General features: G+C 38.6%; 1 protein-coding gene across 1 annotated transcript; it reads left to right on the top strand.

The window, feature by feature from the left end:
- Window positions 1-204: 204 nt before the first annotated feature.
- On the top strand, window positions 205-23,514 carry mmp23ba (matrix metallopeptidase 23ba). The gene is made up of 8 exons (XM_007237033.3): window positions 205-493; window positions 9,372-9,511; window positions 10,594-10,733; window positions 13,309-13,476; window positions 15,058-15,222; window positions 16,245-16,355; window positions 21,636-21,762; window positions 22,983-23,514. The coding sequence occupies exons 1-8, from the start codon at window positions 362-364 to the stop codon at window positions 23,155-23,157; spliced, it is 1,158 nt and encodes a 385-aa protein (XP_007237095.1). The 5' UTR covers window positions 205-361; the 3' UTR covers window positions 23,158-23,514.
- The last annotated feature ends 1,081 nt before the right edge of the window (window positions 23,515-24,595 follow it).

Here is a 24,595-nt window from a genome sequence, read left to right as displayed (position 1 = left end):
CTTGGAGTGTTTATAGATAGTGGAAATACAAAACCACACAAAAAGTGTTTTGCCTAATATGTCCTCTTTAAACTACCTGAGAAGATCCATCATAAAATCCACACATGAGCAGCCCCTCCCTCCCTCCCTCCCTCCCAGTCCGCCCTGTCACACAGTGATCGCCGGTGGAGTAACGTGATACCAGAAGGCACACATCCAGAGTTAGTGGAGGAAAAAGCCAAGAAAGAGAGAGAGAGAGAAAACCAGAGCGAGCAGCTCCACAGCGCGGAGCCCTGTCTGCTCGTCCCATCAGCCGCACTCATCCCGAGCCCTGCACGCCCTCCCGGCGCTAATGGAGATCCGGCGGAGCGGAGAGGAGTAGATGCCGGAGGAGACCCGCGCCATGGCGAGCTCCAGCCCAGCGCAGCGCGGCGGCTTAGCCCGGGTGGCCGTGCTCGGGCTCTGCTTAGCGGCGCTGCACGGAGCCTCAGCCCTCCCTCTGTGGAAAACCGAGGTATGGAAGAATCTTTAGCCTCCCCAGCCTTGAATTTAACACGTTACCTGTCTGTACAAGATAATAAATTATAGAGTTAATCACTCAGTGCACTTTTCAGAATATTATGTCTTAAATTGCATTAAGAATTTTCTTTATTTAAGAGCAGCAGACGGTGCTATTTCTCATAAAAATGTATTTAATACAAATAGCTTGGCATTAAATTTGTGTTAAAAGTTGAGAAAACATTTCAATTTTTTTTTCATCAGGTTTAATGTTTATCCGCATGCTTTATTTTGCTTAGTCACTTAAATTGGATTCACGTGATTAAAATTGCAAATTAATATCAAGTAATTTGTATAACATTAACACCAAATAACGTTAGGATTATCAAACATTAACATCAACTACCATTCATTTTTTTTGTTTGGCACAAACTTTTAAGCATCACTATATAACTTTGTTCTTTTTTACTTGTTTGACTTGCTAGAATAGAGACACCAGGACAAGTGTGCAGAAACATGTTATTCTGACCTGAAATAATGGAAAAAATGCAATTTACTCCACTTTCTGCTTTACTTTAGGACTATATTGACATTGGTTTGTTTTATAATGATGATAGACATATATGATCGAAGTTAGACTAAACTGGATCGAATATGCAGTTAAACAGGTTTGGAAATTGAAAATACATATTACTATTCTATTTTAAATTCTGTCCCACAGAGAGAGAGAGAGAGAGAGAGAGAGAGAGAGAGAGAGAGAAAGAGAGAGCGAGAGAGAGAATAGTCTGTTTTTTGTCATAATATTAAGATAAATATCAGTCCAGACGTGGGTTTAACAGCAGCAGACTTGCTAGCTAATGTAATCCAAGCCTCTCCAGAGACTTCATGACCAGAGTGACATAACACTGCTTCCTCCTGAATTATTAAACCAACGAGTGCTGTTCAGAGTGAGCTCTCAGTTGGATTATAATGGGATTCACAGCTTCTACTAACCAAAAACACCTGAGTGAAAAACCTGCTTGAGATCTAAATGGGTGAATTCATTGCATGTTGAATGAATGTTGTATTTTGCAGATGGTAAAGTAGTTAGACACACAGTAGTCTGTATGTGGTGCACCAAAAAGAGTTAATGTATTGGGAGACCTGTGCATTGATTGTTTCTTAAAAACATAAAATAGGAGATTTTATAAGAGTCCAGACCCATAGAAGTCCAGACCCATTTCTGAATATTGATACAAATTTCATTCATGTTTGTTTGTGTTATTGTGGCACATTACTGTAAATATTTTAAGGTTAAAAATCTGATGTGTCATGAATTACGCAACAACTTCATAACTATTGTTAACATTTTGTTCTAGAAATTAATGAAACATATCTGTAGAAGCAATTAATACACTTTTAAAAGGAGCTAGTTTTAATGTTGTCCCTTGAGGTAACAATTCATAATCATTTAATTGACTCCTTACAATTATTTCTTATCATATTATTCTTATTGGGCTAAAATTTCTGGGGTATGCAGCAACCCATTGTAGCTCAAAAAACTAAAGTCTGAAGAAAAGCAGTTTATGTTCAATGTGGAAAGGCGCTTCCAGAAGCACGAATCTGAGCAGTGTTTCTGAGCATTACTCAAGTTAAGTGTACTGTCAGGTTTGGGGTTAGTGGTTTGTGGCTGGAGATCTTGTGAAGTGGCCACACCACTCTTGGCTTCAATTGAGCATGAGCAGCCAGATGCTGGTGTTTCAAGTGCACTTTAATGCAGCTCCTGGTCAGCATGACCTTCAGGTTCATAGCGTACTTTTTCAGTGTTACACAAAACCAAAGATAAAACGATTTGGGCGTTTCTAGCACTTATCTAGCCGATATTAGCATTTTTTATAATAGACTGTCAGGAATTGCAATGGAAACTTTCTACATACAGCTTTGTGGCTTGTGCACAGAAAAGGCTTCTTCTGCTTTACTCTCCTATACAGCCTCTCCATGTGCAAAGTGCGCTGAATAGCTGAACGATGCACAGTGACTCCATCTGCACCAGGATGATGATGTAGGTCTTCGGAGCTGGTTGACTATGACTGTTCTCACTGTGGTTCTTCCATTTCCTCACTATGTTCCTCACAGTGGAAACTGACAGCTGAAATCTCTGAGATTTGAGCTTTTTATATTTTGTGTTTTGAGGCTCCCATGTTACAACTGATACAACTTTTCAGAGAAGAGAAAAACTTGCAATTGTCCACCTTAACCCTTTTTCATAATTGGATACATGGTCAATGAGCTTACTAAACAAATTTTGTGCTCCAATAATTAGTGCTAAAGGTTTTAAAATCAATAAAACAACAAGGGTGCCCAAATGCATGCAGCTGCCTAACTTAGTTAAACAAAAATATTGCAAACTTTCTGTAAATCCTATAAACTTCATTTCACTTATTAAAAATCACTGGGTCAGTCTTCTATATATACAACAACCAATGATTTATAAAAAAAAATCAAGACAATTATTAGGGGTGGCCAAACTTTTCATGCCATGTATATACAAGCAGTTAAACATTAGACAGTGCTGCTAACCAGCTAAGCTGCTATTGCTAACCTTTCCTTCAGAGCAGTCAAACAGACAGAAGACAGTTAAACAAAAAACTAATTTCAAATGTTTGCACAGTGTTCTCATAATCTGTGACCCTGAGAGAAAAAAATCATATTTGTAGTTTAAAATAACACAAAATAAAGTGATATGCGTAAACACAGGACCATCTGTGCAACATTTCAGACACATTGCTGTTGAAGTAAAATTAGGTTTAGGCTGAATAACTCTGGCACCTGTGTTTTTTTAAAGGCTTTTATTTTATATTTTTTGTTACATTTACTATTCATTTAAATCCCACATTCAGCTGTTTCTATCATTTGAAGTGATAGAAAAAGCTAGGAACAGGAGCCGGACCCACAGGAAACAGAGATGGAGGGCATGGAAGAAATAAATGTTTTTTGGTACCGAATAATCATTATTTGCAGTCCTAATTACCTAAATACATTCTTTATGATTTTACACTAATATGACTCGGGGTATGCAACATTCAATCAGTTTTCAAACACTGTCCTGTTTACTTCACCAGAGTTACATAGTGCAGTACGCAGTACATACAGAGTACAGAGTGCCTGGAGTAGCAATGTAAGAGATGTTGTGTTCTGTATTTCAGGTCAGTGGAGCTTTACAAAGATTTTAAAGCTGTAATTTTTATGGTAAAATGCTATATGATGTTGCTTTAATTGTGAAAATTTAATTGATAGTGAAGGGTGCAGTTGGAGACGACCACACCCTCACACTCTTGTTCTTAATTGTTTTATATATATATATATATATATATATATATATATATATGCATATATTTTTTCTAACCTTTTTTTGTTAAATATTTAAGCTTTATGATCTTTGCTTTCTTTTCAACTGTGTCACAACGACACAAGGCATTGGAGGTTGTACTTTTTCAGGAATCAGGAAGGTCAGAGTGTTCTCATCAACAGCGATAGCTGTGAGATGAACGTGACCCTGAGCGGCAAAAAAGCTTTACTGCTGTTCTGGAACCAGTGTATACGAACTACAAGACAACAAGTCTCTGAGACATGCTGTGGTAAATTACCCTACAATAGAGACATTCTTACCAAAACATAAACTTGAGAGTTAGGGACATATTCATCTCACATTTTGTGATCTAGGGGTTACTAAGGACTTCACCACCATGCTAAAGCCTCAAGACCAACTTTCAGTGACTTTGTTTGTACAAATGTTCAAACAAAGTCATCCTGTTTAAGCTTTACAGAATTATTCTGGAGACAGAAGGTCTTTCACATTTAAATATTTGTATCCAGAACCTCCGCTGAGCCATCAGGAGCCCTTTCTCAAAAAGAGTGTAACCAAGTAACGCGTCATATGATTGCACTGATCCGACATCAAAGCTTACGCAAGTGGTTCTTCAGCTCAGCCTGCTTATAAACAGCCCTGCTGCAGAGTTTAGTTCTGTCAGAATGAAGCTCTGACTCTGCTCTTTGCGTGAGTAAGCCACTGTCCAAGCTGTTCCCTAAAAGCCAAAGCCCGTTGTCGTTTAAGGGTCCGGCAGTGCTGCGCTTGCCTTGGACTTCAAACATCATTTCTTTTTTTCTCCAATTTTCCATTTATTTTCTTCAGGAAAAAAGAAGAATCCATCTGCCAAGAGTGCAGCTTAGAACAACAAGCCTGTGAAAGCATTTGATATAAAGCCAGGCTACATGGCCTGTTCTGGGACTGTTTCGACTCTGGAATGTCTCCTCTGCCTCGTTGCCCCCACCACCCCCAACCAAAAAGGTCTACGCCTTCCTTCCTTTCCTCTCTCTCTCTCTTTCTCCATCTCGCTCCATAAACCACTGTTATCAGTCTTTACGGGAACTCCAGACGGGTCATCTCAAATTGTGGCTGGAGACCAGTTTGGAGCTTTGGCTACTCCTGACCAGGGGATTATAGTAATAGAAAAAGGAAAATTCATCACAACTTGTTGCGCCACGTACAAAGATGATTCCCGTCATCGGCCGAAGCAGACACTCAGATTAAGGAACCAAAAGAGTTCTTTGTAAAAACGCTGTGGAGGAGCCTGTAGACCACGCCAAGTCTGTAAACTCTTAACCCAGACACTTCCTGGCACTCTGTGAAGTGTGCATGTGTGTGTTCCAATACTGAAAAGTCAGGTTTAGTGCTGGGTTCTGCTGAAGTAGCCTAAAACCATTCCATCTTACAGCTTCGATTAACACGTCACCTGCATCTTTCTCTTAAGGTCAACAGAAGAAGATGATACACTACAGATCAACACTGAGGCTCATTTTTGCTCAGCTTTAAATATGTGGTTGGATTTGGATGGAGGCGTCTGTCCATTCATTTTGTTTGTCTGTATTTGTGCACACTTGCTGCAGTCTTTGGTACATGTAGCTAATAGTTCAAACCAAACATGACCACTGTCATATGGACATGAAGAAGAAGCTTGTTTACACCACTTACAGTGACATGAAAATGTTTGGGCACCCCTGATAATTTTCATGATTATTCTTTAGGTTAGCAATTTCAGTAAAATACAGTGGCTTGCAAAATTATTCATACCCCTTGAACTTTTCCATATTTCTTCGGAATTAAATGTGAAAAACCAACACAAAGTGGTATACAGTGAAGTGAAAGAAAATTATGCATGATACAAAACATTCTTTTACAAATAAAAAAACTGAAAAGTGCGGTGTGCAAAAATATTCAGTCAATACTTTGTGGAACCACCAATTACAGCTGCAAGTCTTTTAGGGTATGTCTCCACCAGCTTTGCACATCTAGTGACTGAAATATTTGCCCATTCTTCTTTGCAAAACAGCTCAGGCAGATTAGATGGAGAGCGTTTGTGAACAGCAGTTTTCAGATCTTCACACAAGTTCTCGATTGGGTTTAGGTCTGGACTTTGACTGGGCCGTTTTAACACATAAATATGTTTTGTTTTAAACCATTCCATTGTAGCCCTGACTTACAATTGTATATCATATAGCAGAAGAACACAGTGCAATAATTTAAATAAAATTAGGCAAATACATAAATCTGGACACTCCAGCAGAAAAATTAAATCAATATTTAGTTGATCCTCCTTTTGCAGTAATAACCACCCCCAACCAAAAAAGGCCTCCGTCTTCCTTCCTTTTCTCTCTCTCTCTTTCTCCATCTCGCTCCATAAACCACTGTTATCAGTCTTTACGGGAACTCCAGACGGGTCATCTCAAATTGTGGCTGGAGACCAGTTTGGAGCTTTGGCTACTCCTGACCAGGGGATTATAGTAATATATAGTAAATATATAGTAAATCTCCTCTCCTCTCCTCTAACAGTCTCTAAACATTTCCTATAGCTTCCAGTGAGAGTCTGTTTCATTAGTCCACTGCACCTTATTCCTAAAGAAAGCTGGCTTGTCCATGATATATTTAACTGAAATTGCTGATTCGAAGAACCAATGATTTCTAAAAGAAAATTATGAAAATGATCAGGGTGCCCAAACCTTTTCATACCACTGTAAATGCTTAGACTCATCTTTTTTTGTATTACTAATTATATGATCACAATCTGTTCTGCCGTCACCATATTTTGTTGTTGTCTCTCTGTTGAAACTCTGAACTGCCCTCTAGTGGATTAACTCTAGCGCCTAACTTCCTTATCATGCACCTTTTAACACTTTGGCAGTAACTACAATTATCTTAACCCCCCCTCAACATGACATCACAGTCACACAAGTCCACAACCATCCAATCATGCACTGTCTTTTCCTGTCTCCATCATCAGAGTACTGATCACTTTGACTCCACAGTTACACGTTTCAGTCTCGTTACTCACTTTACACTTTAAGTATTGCCAACTATGTTGGTCCATAGTGTTGACAAACATTGGTCTTGTCATGCTACTCCGTGTGCTTTGGTATACTTTGTTTGGTTTCCCCTTTGTTCTCACTGTATTTTTTTTACCCTAGTTTGTATTAGGGTTACACCTTCGTTTTGCCCATGACTGTTAATTCTCACGCAGTCTATGTTTATGTTAAATCAATTTAGCTGTTTCACATCAGCGACTGTACCGTCTGTCAATCACATGTTGCCAACACACTTTGCCAATTGGCAAAAGTATTATAAATTGAGCTGATATTCTGTTGAGGTAGCAAAATCTCTATTCTGACTCTACTTTTATTAAATTAAGGTATATGGAATAATTAATACATTACATTCATAAAATTATTTTAATTTCAACTTTAAATTATTAATTTAGGTGAAAACAGTGATGCAGTGCTTTTACCATTCGCACACTGCAGTCAGTGCATGCACAATGAGGTTGTTTTTACAAAACGAAATTCATTTAATTGACAAACTTATTGTATAAAATTAATTTTAAACAAATGTCTTTTAAACAAAGCTCAAGTAGCTTTAGTACGCAATCTTGGTGGTTCTCAGCTGCGTGTGGGACTTTTGCAGAGAGATGTTCTGCGCTGAGTAAATTCTTACCAAGTGACTAAGCTAATTTGCTTTTTAATAGCATATCTTGCATGTGTTCACTGCTGAAAAATGTCTGTGTGCGTGTGCACGTGTACGTATTTATTTGGTGGGGATGGGTCCAATTGTACACTGCGACCAAGAATTTTTATTTCCTCGCCTGCTTGTTCCAGACAAGTCAAGTTCACTGACTCTCGGAATGACGAGGCCACCCAAATGTTTCGTCTGTCGTCCTGAGCTAGTTACATAAGCTACATGTGTAGAGCGCTGTTGCAAACATGCATCCTGACTGCACTGCTTTGTTGTGTCTTTCCAGGCTGAATGTTCTCTCTGCAGTGAATGTCTCCATTGTAGAATCATCTTTTATGTCTTTCATCACAGGAACTGTGGCAGAGCTACAAGAATACTCAGCTTCAGCGGTTCAGTTTTGTTTGGTTGACAGTGTAATATTCTGCATACTGTAGAATCACAAGCATCCTACTCTGAGCTTCAGAGTGCTATTAGCAATAAACGGCTGACAGGTGAACACTCAGTTCTTGAAGTTCTTGAAGAATACAGTATGTATGCAGGCTGAGGTCCCAGCTGAACATTTTTTACATTATTCTTTTCACTGATTCTCTAAAGCTGTGGTTCTCAAACTGTGGTGGTACCCAAAACATATCAGGGTGGTATGCCAGATTACCTCAGAAAATTTGCCGCATGTACAAAACTAATAAGAATTAAATCTGTTAAGTTTTTTTTCTGTTATTTTTATCATTTTATTGTCAACATTTCTTTGTGTTTAGTTAGGGGTGTGTTATATTGTTATACATACACAATAATATCCCCAACATTTTCTATTATTATGAATAGTATTATAGCCTGAAATATTGTGCGATATCACCCACAGTTTTCATTTCCTATTATATATCTGCTAGAGACAGATTATATCTGTCCAGTATCAGGACATTCTGGATCATTGACTGTTACAAATCTGATAAAATTCTTGTATTTTTTAATATCTCAGTTAGAGATGTGCCATATTATACTGTATGCAATCATAACATTTAATTTAGATTTTGTGGCAGTAGTGTATTCTTGAAATATATTTTTTTAATTCAGTGTTCTGTCATATCGCCAAGAGTATCGTTATCGTGAAAATACCATGAAATATTGTGATATTATTTTAGGGCCATATCACCCACCCCTACATTCAGTGTGCAACTCAATAGACCCTGTCTGTAAGCCCACAATGCTTCACAGTTCTTAAGCTAATTATTCTAGAACCACAGAACCATGTGGAACTTTATAATTCCCAATAGTTTCTGCATGAGAATAAATAGAGTAGATAAATAATTAACCTGTGGGTTTAAGGGAATGCTCTCCTGTTATTTCCCTCAGTCTCAAGTTTTCTGAGATGTCTCAGTAGGCACACTGCTCTGACCAGAAACAATAACCTATAATCTACCAATTGCAAAAGTGAGAAAAACACATGCATTACCTGCAGTAAGTAGGCAGTACTTTTGATCATGGGTGGTACATGGTCTACAAAGTTTGAGAACCCCAGCTCTGCAGGGAGTAACAGTGCTCACACCTGACTGCAGTCTGGATATAAATCTGGGGTTCAGACTGAAAGACAGAAATCACACAATAGCATTGTAATGTTATGCAACCCCTTTAAACAAAGCCTCTGTCTCTGACTTTTCACATTTCAGATTGAGTCTTGTTTATTTGACTAATTTGTTCAAGATGTGTTTCTGGTTTAACAAAGCGGTTAGTCTATTAGGGGAGCGCAAAGAGAGCTATCGTGAGCTCTGGTGCAACGTGGCACGCAGACTGTGCTTAGTGGAAAAAATGCAATCGCTACTAATCATTCGGCTAATCTGAGTTTTTTTTGTCCAAGGAAGAAGCTCACATTTCTGGTGTTTTGATCATTGGGATTCGTAAAGATGCCCACTCCCACGTGCTTCACCTTTCCAGGAACAAACGCTACACCCTGACCCCGGAGAAGCTGAAGTGGGACAAATTCAAGCTAACCTACAAGTAGGAATTATGCATTATGCTTCTTTTATTCTGCACAAATTGAATCATGTTCTGAACATCCAAAGTGTTTTAGCTCCTGCTGAGAAGTTCTTGCCAAGCAGCCAAGTACAAATCCAGTATTCATTGTCTCTGTCTGACAAAAAATTACAAATTTATTAGTGCTTTTTAAATACTTTTGAGTAATGCTTACCATTGACCACCTTCTTAGCAGCCTGTATATTTATTATACTATTATATGTAGTATTGAATTATTTTACAACAATTATGGTGTAGAACATGATGTTAAAAAGATGATATGTATTGTTAATTTGCAATGTGTTTTCTTAAGGTAGACTTTAGGCTTTAGGTAGATGTTTAGTCTCTAATTGCACCAAAAAAATGGAAAAATCATGCATTTAAAACAGTTTGAGCTCATTTCTCTGAGTCAATAAAACTATGGCCTGCGGATCGCTAGTTCAAATCATATGTAATTCTGCTTCGCCACCACCAGCTGAAAGAGCCTGTAAAAGCACAATCTAATTGTGATGCTGGAGAGCGCAGGTGTCTGGTGGTTGTTGTACCAGAGCTGGGGATCTGGCACTTGCCTCAGAGCGAATTGTAAGCCTGGTAATGCTGAATTCACATAACGTATTTTTCGCATTGTAAGGCGCACCGTATTATAAGGGGCATTTTAAGAGACACTATAGGAAATTCAGCAGGTCTCACTGCTGGGCCGATAATACTCACTTCTGAACGGCAAAAGAGGTTAAATTCACATTAATATTGCAGTATGTACATGATTGCAGTAATATATAACGTGGATATTATTTACAAGCAAGAACATTATATCTACAGTAGTGAGAAAAAGGTTCAGTAGTGCGAATATAAACACTGTTACAGTAAATGTCCCACAGAGAAATAACTGTGGCAATGTTATTTTTGAAGTAGGTTTAAGATTCTGATGGCAGTGGGGAAAAAGGTGTTGTTCTACCAGTGCCAAATTAAAGCTGCAAATTTCAGAGACCAATCATATCTTGTCAGTTTACTGCACTATGATAACTAAAACTGTCCATTAAATGCACATTACTGCTGTGTTTTTGTAGACTGCTGTCATTTCCAAGGAACCTGATGAATGCCAGCGACACGCGCAGAGGCATCGCCAAAGCTTTCTCTATGTGGAGCGACGTGTCGCCTTTCAGCTTCAGAGAGGTGCCTGCTGATCAGGAGGCTGACATTAAAATCGGTATGAGCCTGCAGAATAGCACTATGTAACCTTGGCCCACAGAGCGGCCACTTAAGCGTCTGGCATCGAGTGCAGCCATTGTTAGTGAACATATGCCTGGAAACAATTGCAACAGACCAAAACTGAGCTGAAGGTAACTGGTTCCATTCATCTGAAATGGCAGTAAATCTGGTGAATGACTGGGACGTGGAAGCTGACCCTTTTTGGGTCATGTCATTGCTGTTGTGCAATTTGTTAGAAAATATATAATGCCCTTTATAAGCTTTTGGATATTTACTGCTGTTACTGTTTTTGGTATACCGATCATAAATGTAAAAAACACACATGCTACATAAATGAACATTTATAAAACATACATGCTACATAAAGAATTAAACTGCCATTTGGTTTACATTTGAAAACCTCAGGAAAGTATAATTTAAAACCTTATACTATATACCAGTGTTTCTCAACCAGGGTGCCGCGGTGCCGTCTGGCTTCATCGGGGGTGCCGTCAAAATATTGCGCCTCACGTGCATATTTCCTTTCCAGAGTCAGCTCGTGTCGGGGTGTGTCCCAATTCACAGGCAGCATACTCTGAAGGATGCGACCCACAGAGGCGGTGTATTACTGCGCAGCTGTGACGCAATCTGTCTTCGAATACAGCCTCTGAAGGATGCAGCCCCTAAATTGGGACACACTGTAAAGTTTTTGTCCCCCACGCGATGCACGCGCTATTTTATTTCATATTCCGCCAGCAACACCCCTCGTTCTCACCTGAAGTACTGCGCCAGCAACACCCCCCCCGTTCTCACCTGAAATACTGCGCCAGCACCACCACCCGTTCTCACCTGAAGTACTGCGCCAGTACCCCGCATCCCCCGCCCCCTGGGGTGCCGTGACATCTCGCATATATTAAAAGAGTGTCGTGACATAAAAAAGGTTGAGAAACGCTGCTATATACGATATGCTATCAATTCATTACAGTGAAACTATATTAATATTACTATTAACACTTTTTACTCATTGTCTGCATTACACCGCTACTGCATAAATCGTTTTTAACACTGAACAATTGAACAAAGGTTATGTTCACATTACAAGCCACATAGCTCAAATCCGAGCTTGATCATTCAGATTCACAAATGTAGGTGACCTGTATCTGTTTTTAATGTGAATTAATCTGTCCCTGAAACTCCTCACATGCGCACATTGATGCATGTATGAACCAATAACAAAAACTTGAAGCTTTATAAAGGGAAATGGATGCGTTTGTTAGCAGCTCATATGTGGAGCAATTTTTGCTGGAGTGGAGAGTAAACAGCTGGTCTGAAGTTCACGCTCAGGTCGAGGAGGTAAAAAAAGGACAGGCGGTTTGCTTTTGCTGTTTTTACAGCTATAGCTGCACAGCTGCACCAAGAGACATGTGGGTACGACAGAGAAGCACGTAGCGCATGCACAAAAGCACAAAGATGCATTAATACTGATTTGACTGTTCACATTCATGTTGCATGTCCATGGATCAGATATATATCCGATTTAGAACCACATAAAGAAGTGGCTCAGATCTGATTTGAAAAAATCTGATTTGGCACGTTCACACATCCATGAAAAAATCAGATCTGAGACACATTGAGCAGAAAATCGTAAAAAAAAAAAAAACGTAGCAAAAGTTCACATATCTAAACACACACTTAGCCAAAACCTCAGAAACGGCCTAGAAATGTCCTAAGCAGTGTTATCTGACCTGAAATACCATATTAACCATTTAGCATGCCCTTATGCTGCTCTGTATTGTCTACAAACATTAACGCACTTTCTCTTCCGTGTGGCGACATGTGGGCATTAACAACAAGTTTCCTGAGTTGTCCAAATAAATCACATGTATGTGTGCGTGTGTGTTTAAATATCAATACATTTTAGCTTGAGCTTCGTACCACTACATCTACTGAGCAGCATATATATGCTAATTATTCTAAAAGCTAACTTTTCTAATTTAATGATATGGGTTATTAATATTTTCAACAGCCACCAGAGACCCCAGCAATCTCTGGAACTTTTCTTCACGCTGTATTGCAGTTGATCTAGATCGCTGTGATTTGGCATGGATGGATCATAAACGAGAGGAAACCTGAAACGGCAAACTTGTCGGTTTAGATGTGGTGTATCCAGAACCATTTGATTGATTTGGGACGCTATTTTGCCAGTAACCCATGAAATAAAACAAGGCCTATGCGCAAAATCTAATAAAAACAAACAGACACACAACTGGCTAGCTGCAGTGGATTTAATGGAACCTTGGCAGCAGTCGAGACGTTCTGGGTTAGAGTCAAAAAGTGTGTCCTCTGGGGATTTGGAAAATTTTGTCAGAGTCTATGTCAGTGACCGGTGTCAAAGAAATTACAGTCGATCCCCATGTATGTGCACCTCAGGGACACATTCGAGCTTGGTTCCAGCATAAATTTGCAGAGTTGACTCCTCAAATTTATGCTCCTTGGGGGCATTATTTCCAGCTTTTGGAGAGCGTGTCCTGCTGGTCTTGAGTCGGCTGTCTGTGTTGGAAAGCTGATTATGACTCAGTGTTTCGCTTTGGCAGGCTTCTACCCTGTAAACCATACGGACTGTCTGCAGTCCTACCTGCATCACTGTTTCGACGGCATCACCGGCGAGCTGGCCCACGCCTTCTTCCCCCCGACCGGAGAGATCCACTTTGACGATGATGAATACTGGATTCTGGGGAACATGCGCTTCAGCTGGAAGAAAGGCAAGTGCTTTTGAAGCTTTAAGTAAGTGGCCACATGTTTTTACTATGAACGAGTTCACCTCTAAAAAACAATATTATAACACACTTAAAACATAAACTGTAAAAAAGACTTGACCGGTAAATTGCGATAAGTCACTTTTTTCATTTAAATTAACTCATCAAACTTATCAGCCTTTCAAGTTACTTTTAAGTTAATTAAATGAAGTGATTTGAAATTTGGAATGAGTTAAATATACATTAAACTGTAAGTTAGAGCTCTGTCTGTGTATAACAGCTGATTTATATGAATCATCACTAAACTATTTTAGTCATTTAACAGTTCTTCAAAATGAATCAACTTGTAATAATTACAAGTTACAAGTTAAGTAGTTTACCATTGGCAAATGGACAGTGAATGACTCAATGCAAGCTTAAAAAGCACAAACAAATACAAACAAATACACTGTACTGATGTTAGCTTTAATCATGTTTGTCCTGTTCCTCAAACTGAACTGGTTTAATGATAAAGATACGCAGTCAGTTAGTGCGTGCATTGCGAACTCTTTTTGCGTACTGGGTCTTCCCCCTTCCTCACTCACCATTAGTGTGTAGTTGTTTCTCCCACACTACCTTCTCTTATGTATTCTGTTATATTTTATACAATGGTTGATTGCCTGTCCTTGGTGTTGAGGCTGTAAGAGCAATGCCTCTCCACTGCGCCGGTTGTGTTAGTTTTCTGCCTACCAAGCTACACACTTCTACACTTTACTTTCTATACTAAGAAGCACACATTCAAATAGTGGTGCACTATTTCAGTTCTATTAAATACACTTTTTAGTGTTTTATATTCAATTTGGGACACAGCCTTGGTGTTTTATTTAGTCACATGGTATTAAATATGTGTATTAGGGCACAGTTTATCCCAAAACATGTTTCCAAGGCAGGTTTTGGCTAAATGTTTGGTAGATAGAAACGTTTGAGAATGACCAGAGGGTATTCTGTTAAGTAAAGTGGGTAAGGAGGGGCCAGGGCTCTAGCTATGGTGATTCACTGTTCTGCACACTTTAGTGACCCAGTCAACTCACAAAACTGTCCATTTTTCTTTCTATCAGCCATTTTCAGCCATAAGAATGATTGTGTGAAATGGCCACAGCAGTCCAATTTCAAAACACCGGCTGTAGCTCTGATGAGAGGAGCTTCTAGTGCTTAAAATTTGCATGTTTCCTTATGATCTGATGATACGTGCTGATTGTTATTTGTGAGTTACTACAGTAAATATAATTCTAAATGATCTTTTAAATCCATCTCCCAAAGGTCTTAAAAATGGGGCAGACTATAAATGCAATTTTCTTTTTATTTGTGTCTGTATGTTTGTCAGAAAATACAGGAATCGCAAGATAACTGTAAAGTCTGTACACCTAATATTGATGATGTGTGCCGTTTTGCTATTTTACATTTGTGAGAGTGGCATTCATTTTTCCTGAGTGGTATTAAAAAGTCTTGAAAAGGAATATATGTTTTCTTTATAACTGATTTAAGATACTCTGGAAATGTTATGTTAACTTTGTCTGACCTGCCTGTGTGTGAATGTTCTGTGAACAGGGGTTTGGTTGACTGACCTGGTGCATGTAGCAGCTCATGAAATCGGTCATGTGTTGGGACTGATGCACTCCCAGAACCCGCAAGCCATAATGCATCTTAACGCCACACTGACGGGACGCAAACTCATTACGCAGGACGACGTCTGGGGCGTTCATCGACTCTACGGTGCGTAACCTAAGAGCACAACACATCGAATGTCTGAACATAATGCTCCAGTTTAAAGCCAATAAACTGTGCGCAAATATTGAAATGTGGTTTATTGTGCATTGCTTCACTTAGAGAGACTTGGAGTTTTGGATTTTTTGCAGAGTCATTTCTGGAAATCATCCAAGTACAGTGGCTTGCAAAAGTATTCATACCTCTTATATCAATACTAGAGCCACCTTTCGATGCCATTACAGCTGCAAGTCTTTTGGGGTATGTCTCTACCAGCTTTGCTCATCAAGTTGCTAGAGAAATTTTGGATGGAGAGCGTCTGTGCTTCTCCCAGCTGAGGTGTGGATTTCTGCAGCTCCTCCAGAGTGACCATGGCCAGAGTGACCAGAGCGGCCTCTTGGTTGCTTCTCTAATCAGTGCTCTTCTTGCTCAAATCTATCAGTTAAGACAAAATCAGACATCAAGCAGTGCACATATTTCATCTGCCATATTTTTGCCACTATAAGTCGCACCAGATTTTAGGATGCAATTTCCACTAAGGCTGGGTGCAGTAGCATTAGCACTGGTAAAATTCAAACAAAAGGCGCACTGACGATTTTTGGGAAATTTAAATGATTTTAAGTGTGCCTTATAATGTTAGAAAATATTGTAATAGCTTTCTCTGTAAGTTTTGAGTGCATTTCTCTGAACATGTTGATTCCCACAATCACTATGAATAATATGATATGTTACTATGTAACTAAATATTTCATATCAAACCACTGTGATCACTGTGACTTCACTGTCATCTTATCCACTGGCAAACGACATACTGATTCAACACTACTCAACTACGCTAATTTTTTTGCATAGAATCCAAATGTTTTTAAGTGTTTACAAAGAAGTTTATTGTAATTAGAATTAGGATATTCTTAAATCTTCTTCATTCTCTTTGTATTTTTGTGGGTCTTTTGCATGTCCTCTCTCACCTCTCTTGCTTTGCCCATCATTACCGCCTTTCCTAATTCCTCTCTCCTTCTCTGTCCCTCCAGGATGTTTGGATAGATTATTTATCTGTCCCGCCTGGGCCAGGAAAGGCTACTGCGAAAGCAAAAGAAAGCTCATGCAGAAGCATTGCCCTCACAGCTGTGACTTCTGTTATGGTAAGCAGACACTTACAGTGCATATTCTTTACAAAAAAAGTAGACAGACGTTAAAAATGTATCTAGTATTTATTGGGAAATAATTAAATAATAAGAGTTAAGTACTTGGAAATGCCACACTGTTAAATCGTCCATCAAAAGCAATGAGCCAATACCAAAACTGTTGAGTAAAGATGAACAAATACGGGACAACATAGTGTGCTGAACCTGACAAATAACCAGTAAAGATGAATCAGAAGTGCTTTTCTTTTATATTACATTGTAAATGAATATTGAAGTGGTCCAGACACTGAAGGAACACAAAAGGAATCATGTAGTAACTTAAAAGTGTTAAACAAACCAAAACAATAATTGGTTGGTAATTGAGTAGTTTCTTGCCATAATATGGATTATATGGATTATGGCAATATTGAACAATAATAGGGTTATTTACTGTATACCAACGCTACCTCTTCACAACGCAACTGATTCTCTCAAACACATTAAGAAGCAAAACAAAATCCTTAATGCCTCAATATGTGCAAAGCTGTCATCTAAGAAAGAGGAGCTACTTAAAAAAAAAAAAAAACTTTTAACTAAAATTAAAAAAACTAAAATTTTAAACATATTCTGGTTTAACACTTTTTTGTTTATTAAATAATTCAATATGTGTCTTTATGGTTTGGATGACGTTGTTTTAATCTACAATGCAGGACATTTTAAAACAATGAAAAAACACTGAATTTAAGGTGTGTCCAAACTAGGCCATGCTCTGTGGATACTGCAAACAGTCACAATGACATAAACCAACCAATAAAAGAAAAGCCTTTTGCTTTCATGGTCATTAAAATGAGTTAACAATAATTGTGGAAGGTTCTAATGCAGAATTACAGGTTTATAAATAGGCTGGTAAAACTGCATATATCAAAAAACAACTTGGGATAGTAAGGATTCTACATAAATGTATTATATTGTAACCTTTTGACATATAGTAGCAGTAGTAATATAATATACTGACAACTTCTCACACAAAAAACTAGTAGGTCTGTCATTCTTTAAGCACTCAAATGTAAAGAACATCTGGAAATATAGAATGATTATTGGAGATGTGGGATACAGATGTTTCATTTTCATTAGTGGATTTTATGACTTATTATTTAACCCATAAAAGGCTTGTTAATTAGCTGATGGGTATGTTGGGTAAGTTGGACCAAAATTTGGAAAATACTGGTATGGTCTATCATGAAATATTTTGGTTTTCCACAGACACATTAACATATAAACAGAGCTAAGTGGGCCTAATGTGTCTCATTGCTTGAGCCAAGCACATTAATACTGCTAACTGCCTGCTACCTGCTTCTCAACAGCTAATATAAACACAGCAATCAACAGCCTATCCCAGTATACCAGAATAAAATAAGTGAAAAAATAGCAGAACAGGACAGTGCCTTTCTGGGGCTTCTTGAAATGTTTTCTTTATAAAAGTATTAATCAAGAAGCCATTTTTTTTAAAAAAAATACATACTCTGGTAGATATACAATCATAATAGCAGACTGTCTTGCTGTAGCAAAAAAACATCTGGAAATGTTTGTTTATAGACAAACTGTGTTTCTGAACACTACTGACATTTCATTTTAAGATGGTTATTTTTAGTTGAAGGACCATTAGGGATTATATTTTCTGTAGAAACTAATAAATAACATGATCAGGATGTATCATTAATAGATATTAAGGAAACATGCTGAGTTTAAGCACTGGCTGTTTTTGTCAGCAGTGCTGCGTTTTCTTATTTGAACTGTGAAGTATGTCATGATAATCTGTGTGGGTTGTGACCTTCAAATCTGCCCACCTTCATTCCCCCAGTCCCACATCCCGGGTTGCCAGGTATAGAACACGACAGCATGCAAACAGTGTGCTGCAGCCATGGAAACAGGCAAGCTGGCTTTTTTTCTGCTGAACAGGAAATCACTAATCTTCAGTAAGGTTGCTAATCATAGCTGGGTAATTTATCACCGCCACCACGTAGTAGCGTAGTAGAGACAGGCAATTTGGCAACTGAAATATACATATTTTCAGAGTAACACTCATTCTCATTTGCCACTGTGTGTTAATCTTCGCATCTAGGGAAGAATGGGTGGGGCAGAAAATCTAATCAGTTTTTGGACAGTTTTGGACACTCACACGCTTGCATTTACTACTGATGTTCCTGTACATCATCAATAAAAGTGACATTTATTCCACCCCAGAAGCGGCATAATTTACTAAAAAACTAAATGTAGACAATTTTACATTTCATTTTATACATAACCCAAAAAACAGTTGATTGGCCACGACATGTTTGGTGTTGAGGTTTTGCGCTGGCGCTAAAACAGCAGACTTGCATTACTTTTAACTTTAATAGCTCATAGCCAAAACCTAAAAAGCAGACTTCAAACACCAACCATGTCATAACCAATCAAGTGTGTTTGAGGTAAAGGCAAGCTTGTCTGAATTCATTTTTCTGCCAGCCATAACTTTAATATTAAGAGGCTTATGATTTCAGTTTTTCTTTCTCTCAAATTCTGTCAGACATCTGTATTACTGCAGCATAGTTCCCTGTGGCAGACTGCGAGTCACAACATTCACCAACCTGGGTAATACGATTCAACTACATTCTGCGTCATTCTGCATCAGAGTGTCTATCAAATATTGTAAATATAGTTTTAATACATCAGTGCCAAAGCAGCAAAATATCAATCTCTGATCATGACCAATAAAGTTTGATTCAGATCTGAAAAAGAAAGTTCATTGTCAGACCCTGAACTGTGTTAGTGTTTATATAATAATTCTGCAACAGATAGATCATCAGCTCTTTAGCACATGCTAACAGACAACTGCTTGCTTTGCATCAATTTATCCAACCACTATCTGTGTAATTACAATAGCGTTAAAAATGAACAGATACACTATATTTCCAAAAGTATCCGCTCACCCATCCTAATCACTAAATTCAGGTGTTCAGCCCAATCACTCCCATGTCCACAGGTGTATAAAAGCAGCAGCTATGCATGCTGGGACTGCTTTTACAAACATTAGTGAAAGAATGGGTCGCTCTCAGGAACTTAATGAACTCCAGCGTGGTACCGTGATAGGATGCAGCACCTGTGCAACAAGTCCAGTCGTGAAATTATATCATCTTATATTGCACTATTGTCTTGTGTCTCTTGTCTCACATATGGCTATAGGGCGGCATAGTGGCGCGGTGGGTAGCACTTCCGCCTCACAGCAAGACGGCCTGGGTTCGATTCCCGGCTGGGGCGTCCCGGGTCTTTCTGTGTGGAGTTTGTACGTTCTCCCCGTGTCTGCGTGGGTTTCCTCCGGGTTCTCCGGTTTCCTCCCACAGTCCAAAGACGGCACGTTCAGGCTAATTGGAACTTGATTGAAATTGCCCCTTAGGTGTGAGTGTGTGAGTGAATGTGTCTGTGTGTCTGTCTGTGTCTGTCTGCCTTGCGATGGCTTAGATCGTAGAACCTTGTGATTAGACAGTACCTTTCCTGCCGCGAAATAGCCGACGAGCTGATGTGGCGTTAAACTCGACTACCCAACCCAACCCAACCCACATATGGCTATATCTGTGATCTTGTTTATTGTCCATTTTATTCTTATATTTTTTATTATTTAATTTATTGTACTTCAGTCAATGTGTTTTGTTTTTTTTTGCTGTAACTTTGGGAAGGAAAGTAATGCAATTTTAATCCTCTGTATGTCCTCTACTGACAAAAAAAACTACTTGACTTGACTAAATCTAAGGTAAATCATAGTATTTGAGGAAGCCCTGTCTAAGTCATTTCAGCACAGAGGAACACACGTGATCTGAAATCAGTATGAGACTCCAATCCTCCATCATTAAGCTTTAAAGTTTCTGAGAGAAATCTTGTGTCTGGCGACTGGAGTCCAGCATACTCGCTCAGCTCAGGAATCCAAGCGTTTGGAGCCAGCCCCGTGTCCTGGAAGAGCACAACAGGAAACGTCTCCTCCTCGAGACTCCCCGGTGCAGACGGCTTTTCCATCGAAGTGTTGGGGTTTTGTTTGCTCAGGAGAGTAAGAGGATGCGGTTTCTAATCTGGTTCTCATTGCAGTTGGGGTGCAGTTTGGTCCTAGGGGGAAAATTTTGTGCGTGAATGCAAGCCACTGGAATCTCAGATTCTCAGTTCTGCTTATGGGCTTCAGATGCCAGAAGACTAAACTGCAGTGACAAGAACCAACCAAACCACGAACGACTCCTCCTAGTTATGAGAAGTAACGACATGGATAACGTGATTACTCGTTATGATCGGGGTTCGTTGCAAACAATATTTTGAACTAAACTTTGTACTAATACTATAAAAAATTAACAATGTAATTAACAATTAAATATTTTATAATATTTGGCAATCAACATATAAAGAATTATATTGATATTAAGAGTGTAGGAAAATACATTTCTTGGTGTAATAATTGATCATAAATAATGTAAAAACAAAAAGGGCCAAAACCATTGCAATACTGTATAAAACAAAACATACTCTGAATCAGAATTTACTATATACTATACAGTTCTTTTTATAGTTTATAGATTTAGTAGTTATTTAAAACCAAATAAGAGCAATTCTGAATTTTAGAAGCGGAATATGTATATTAAAAATAAAAAGAGCTATAGGTCAAATAAAAAAATATATACTTAAAGATGTATCCGTCAGCAGGGTAAAGCTGTGGAATAGCTTTGGTGAGGAATTAAGAATGTGTAGTTCAAATTACATATGAAAAAATGTTTAAAAACAGGGTGTTAAACAAGTGTAAATCTGAAAAATGATCTGTCCATATATGGAATTGTGAAATTTTTGATTGTTTTGATGGTGTCTGTGTCACTACACTGCGTAACGTAAAAATGTATATAAGTTAAGGTAAATAGGGTATAGGGCAAAAAAAGCTAAAGCTTCAGACTATACCTTTTCAGTTTGTATTGATTTGATTAAAGACTTTGTTGCAAGACTTACTGAGGTGTTTTTTTTTTCTTTATTATTTATTTTTATAAGATTTTATTTTTATATTTTTTCTGTAAGATACATATATACATTTTCCCAAACCGAAAATGAACTGAAATAAACTAAACGTTTTCTGAGAGCAGTTCTGCTGGCCCTGTAGCATGTGAGAAAGTGTAATCTGGTCTAGCACGAAGACTTGAAGGTGACTTCTATGAAGAGACTTAAGTATGTATATTGCAGATGTAACGTTCGTGCATATCATTGCCAAGTAAAGACCTTGTTATTATGCCCAAACAGCATTTCCTTTTCCCACCGTCGCCCCAACTGCAGCACCGCCACGGACCAAACACAAGCTTGTTGCTGAGGGGAAGAAACTCACCTTCCGCTGTGGAAAGAAAATTGCTGCGAAGCAAGGCAAAGTGTAGTGAGTTGTTTTTCCTTTTACCTGCTCTCTGGTGATGCTTCAGTGCTTTATTTATTTATTTTATTCATTTATTTATTATTTTTTTGAAAAATCCAGTGTGAAATGTACTTGGGTTGAAGTGAAACATAACGAGTACAACTTTTTGTTAATAGCCCACCTCCATTCTCCCCCAGCATTCTCAAATACAGCGATTTTAGCAGATACTTCCAAAAGATCTGCACAATGCTAGTGATGGGGCATATAGTTGCCCATAAAAATCACTATTTTTCACAATTAAACTCAAAGTAGCTTCACACTTCATTGGTAGAATTCTAAGGGTCCTGATATTTAAGATGAGGCACTGCTAGTTTATTAAAAACACTGTTTATTCACACAGTACCCTCAGGTAGTTCTCCATGGCACCTCCATCCTGCAGTCACAATAATTTGACTGACGAATCAGTAAGTAATAAAACCTTCTAAACTAGGTTTATAAGTTTATGCCATTTGTTGTTTGGTGCCCTTTTTTCACATTTAAACAGTCATCCCATAATTTTAGCAACAGCTGAAATCTGTGCATTTTCACAGAATTAATTTTCCAATCTGTTCCCCTTTCCTACTTATACACTTATGCACGCCAGTCAAATTTTCTGAATTCTACCAATGAAGTGTGGAGCCTGCATCAGATTCAGAACCCTGACGCTGGTCTACAAAGCCAAAAAAACGATCAGCTCCTTCATACTTGATGGCAATGATGGTCAGAACCAGATCAGCACCAAGAGCTCTCAGAGCTTCCAGTACGACTCTGCTCCATCCACCATCCCTCAAGACCCACAAAAAACAAACACCCCACTCTGACCCAAAACTCTTTAACCTCCTTGGAGGTTACATTTGGACATCACATTTTGGGATGTCTAGACCAAAAAACTAATACAGAATTCTGGGTAGTATACGGTACAATTAAAATAGACATTTGTGTTAACACATACAGCTCCTGGAAAAGTTATAGGTTAAGGCAAACAGAGAGTGATTATTCTGCTAAGCATAGAATTTCAGCCTTTGCTATGCTTTGCTCTCAAAATTACACTGCAAAGTTGGAAATGCAAACACACCAAGACGCGTAGGCTATGTCACAGACTCTGCAGTGAACAGTGTTTACTATGCTTTTGTGAAAGTAGCAGAATTATGTATTTTAGCACCATTATCACAATTCACTAACCTCTACCATTCTGCCCTTGCTAGCTGGTACAAAGATGGCGAGTTGCTGGAATACTCTCACCCTGGCTACATCTCCCTGAAGAACGACCACATCAGCATTGTGGCGAATGCAATCAATGAGGGTACATACACCTGCATCGTGAGGAAGAAGAACAAGGTCTTAACAAACTATTCGTGGAAGGTTCGAGTGCGCTTCTGAGGGCTGGAATGGACTTAATAACTTTAACCTTCAATACAAAGAAGCACAGGGTAACACCAGTAACTGGTTCTGTCCCAAAGCAGTTCAGTTTCCTCCTGATCTAATGAGCTCTGCCATGCTGTGATCAAGTGCCTGCACTGCAGAAAAGAAGGAGGTGGAACGATGCGATGAGATGCACCAAAGTCTTAAAAAAATCATCACAGCACCACATGAAACCTCACTCACTTGGGCACATATTCCACTAGATTTATACCCCAAATTACCTACCAAATGGTTTGATGTCAGGGTTATTCTGTTTGTATTTTTATATGGTGCTTTTTTTTCTTTAGGTGGCAAATAAAAACTTATTCTGTGACACTTCTGTGCAAGTTTACACTGCCGCAGCGAAGCCTATATTTCCTGTTTAAGTACTTTTTTTCAATAATTTTTGAAAAAGTATCTCAATACAGTGTTGAATCAATTTATGATAAAGACACTTGGCACAGATCTTTTATTATTGCTTGCTATATCCTCTACAGCAGCGGTTCTCAAACTTTTAAAGCAATGTACCACCTATAACCAAACCAAAATGTTTAATTACCACCTAATGGGGCTACTGTGTGCACCTGTGTGCAACATTGCATTTAGCAGTCTACATGGCTCCCCCTTAAACCCTAGCCTAATTATTTTACTTTTATTACTGATACAGACACTGATTCACATTTGTTATTGTGAATAGTGGAATTCCACAGAGTTCAGTTGTAGGACCAACAATACTGAAACTGTAAAGAACTGAAGTGTGAAAGCGAAGCTTCTTTATAGAACCTACCAGGTACAACCAGAAGTATACATACCCAGTTTAAGAACCACTGCTCTACAGACATCATTAACAAGTGTCTGCCCGTGCCGCCTGGTAATGACCGTCCTAAAAGATTTACGTCAGGTTGACCACCAGTGGCACTTCAGATGTCAGCCGGCAAAATCTCAGTAGCTAATCTGCAAGTTTCCAACATTTAACTGGCAACCCCAATGATTTAAGACACGCTAGCAATTTAGTGAGTGGAAATACAAGCAGACTAATGTTCAGTCAGAGAGCCAAGGAAACTTCAGAAATCCAGAAGTCCACCGTGAAACAAGAACTTGGAGCAATTATATAATCTCCAAAAAAAAAGAAAAAAGAAAAAAAAGGAACAGAGCCGCTTTTATTTATCACTGAAAGTTCGTTTAAAATGGCCAAATCATTAAGTGTCGATGACTAAAATGGAGAAAATCGCCTTGAAAGGAAAGTTGCCGTGGCTTCTTCTCTAATAAAACCAGACAAAGATCTCTTGATTGTGCAGAGTATGTGCAGTGCAAAGTATGACATCATTCTTGGACATCTGGAGCTGGGGCTGCTTTCAAGGCTGGCTGGCGATTTTTCCTCTTTCTTGTCGTTTCTGTTTTAAAACTCAGCTTCCTT

Source organism: Astyanax mexicanus, chromosome 12 (genome assembly GCF_023375975.1).
Source record: "Astyanax mexicanus isolate ESR-SI-001 chromosome 12, AstMex3_surface, whole genome shotgun sequence".
Classification (NCBI taxonomy): Eukaryota; Metazoa; Chordata; class Actinopteri; order Characiformes; family Acestrorhamphidae; genus Astyanax; species Astyanax mexicanus.
This window is presented reverse-complemented; position numbering and strand designations above follow the sequence as displayed.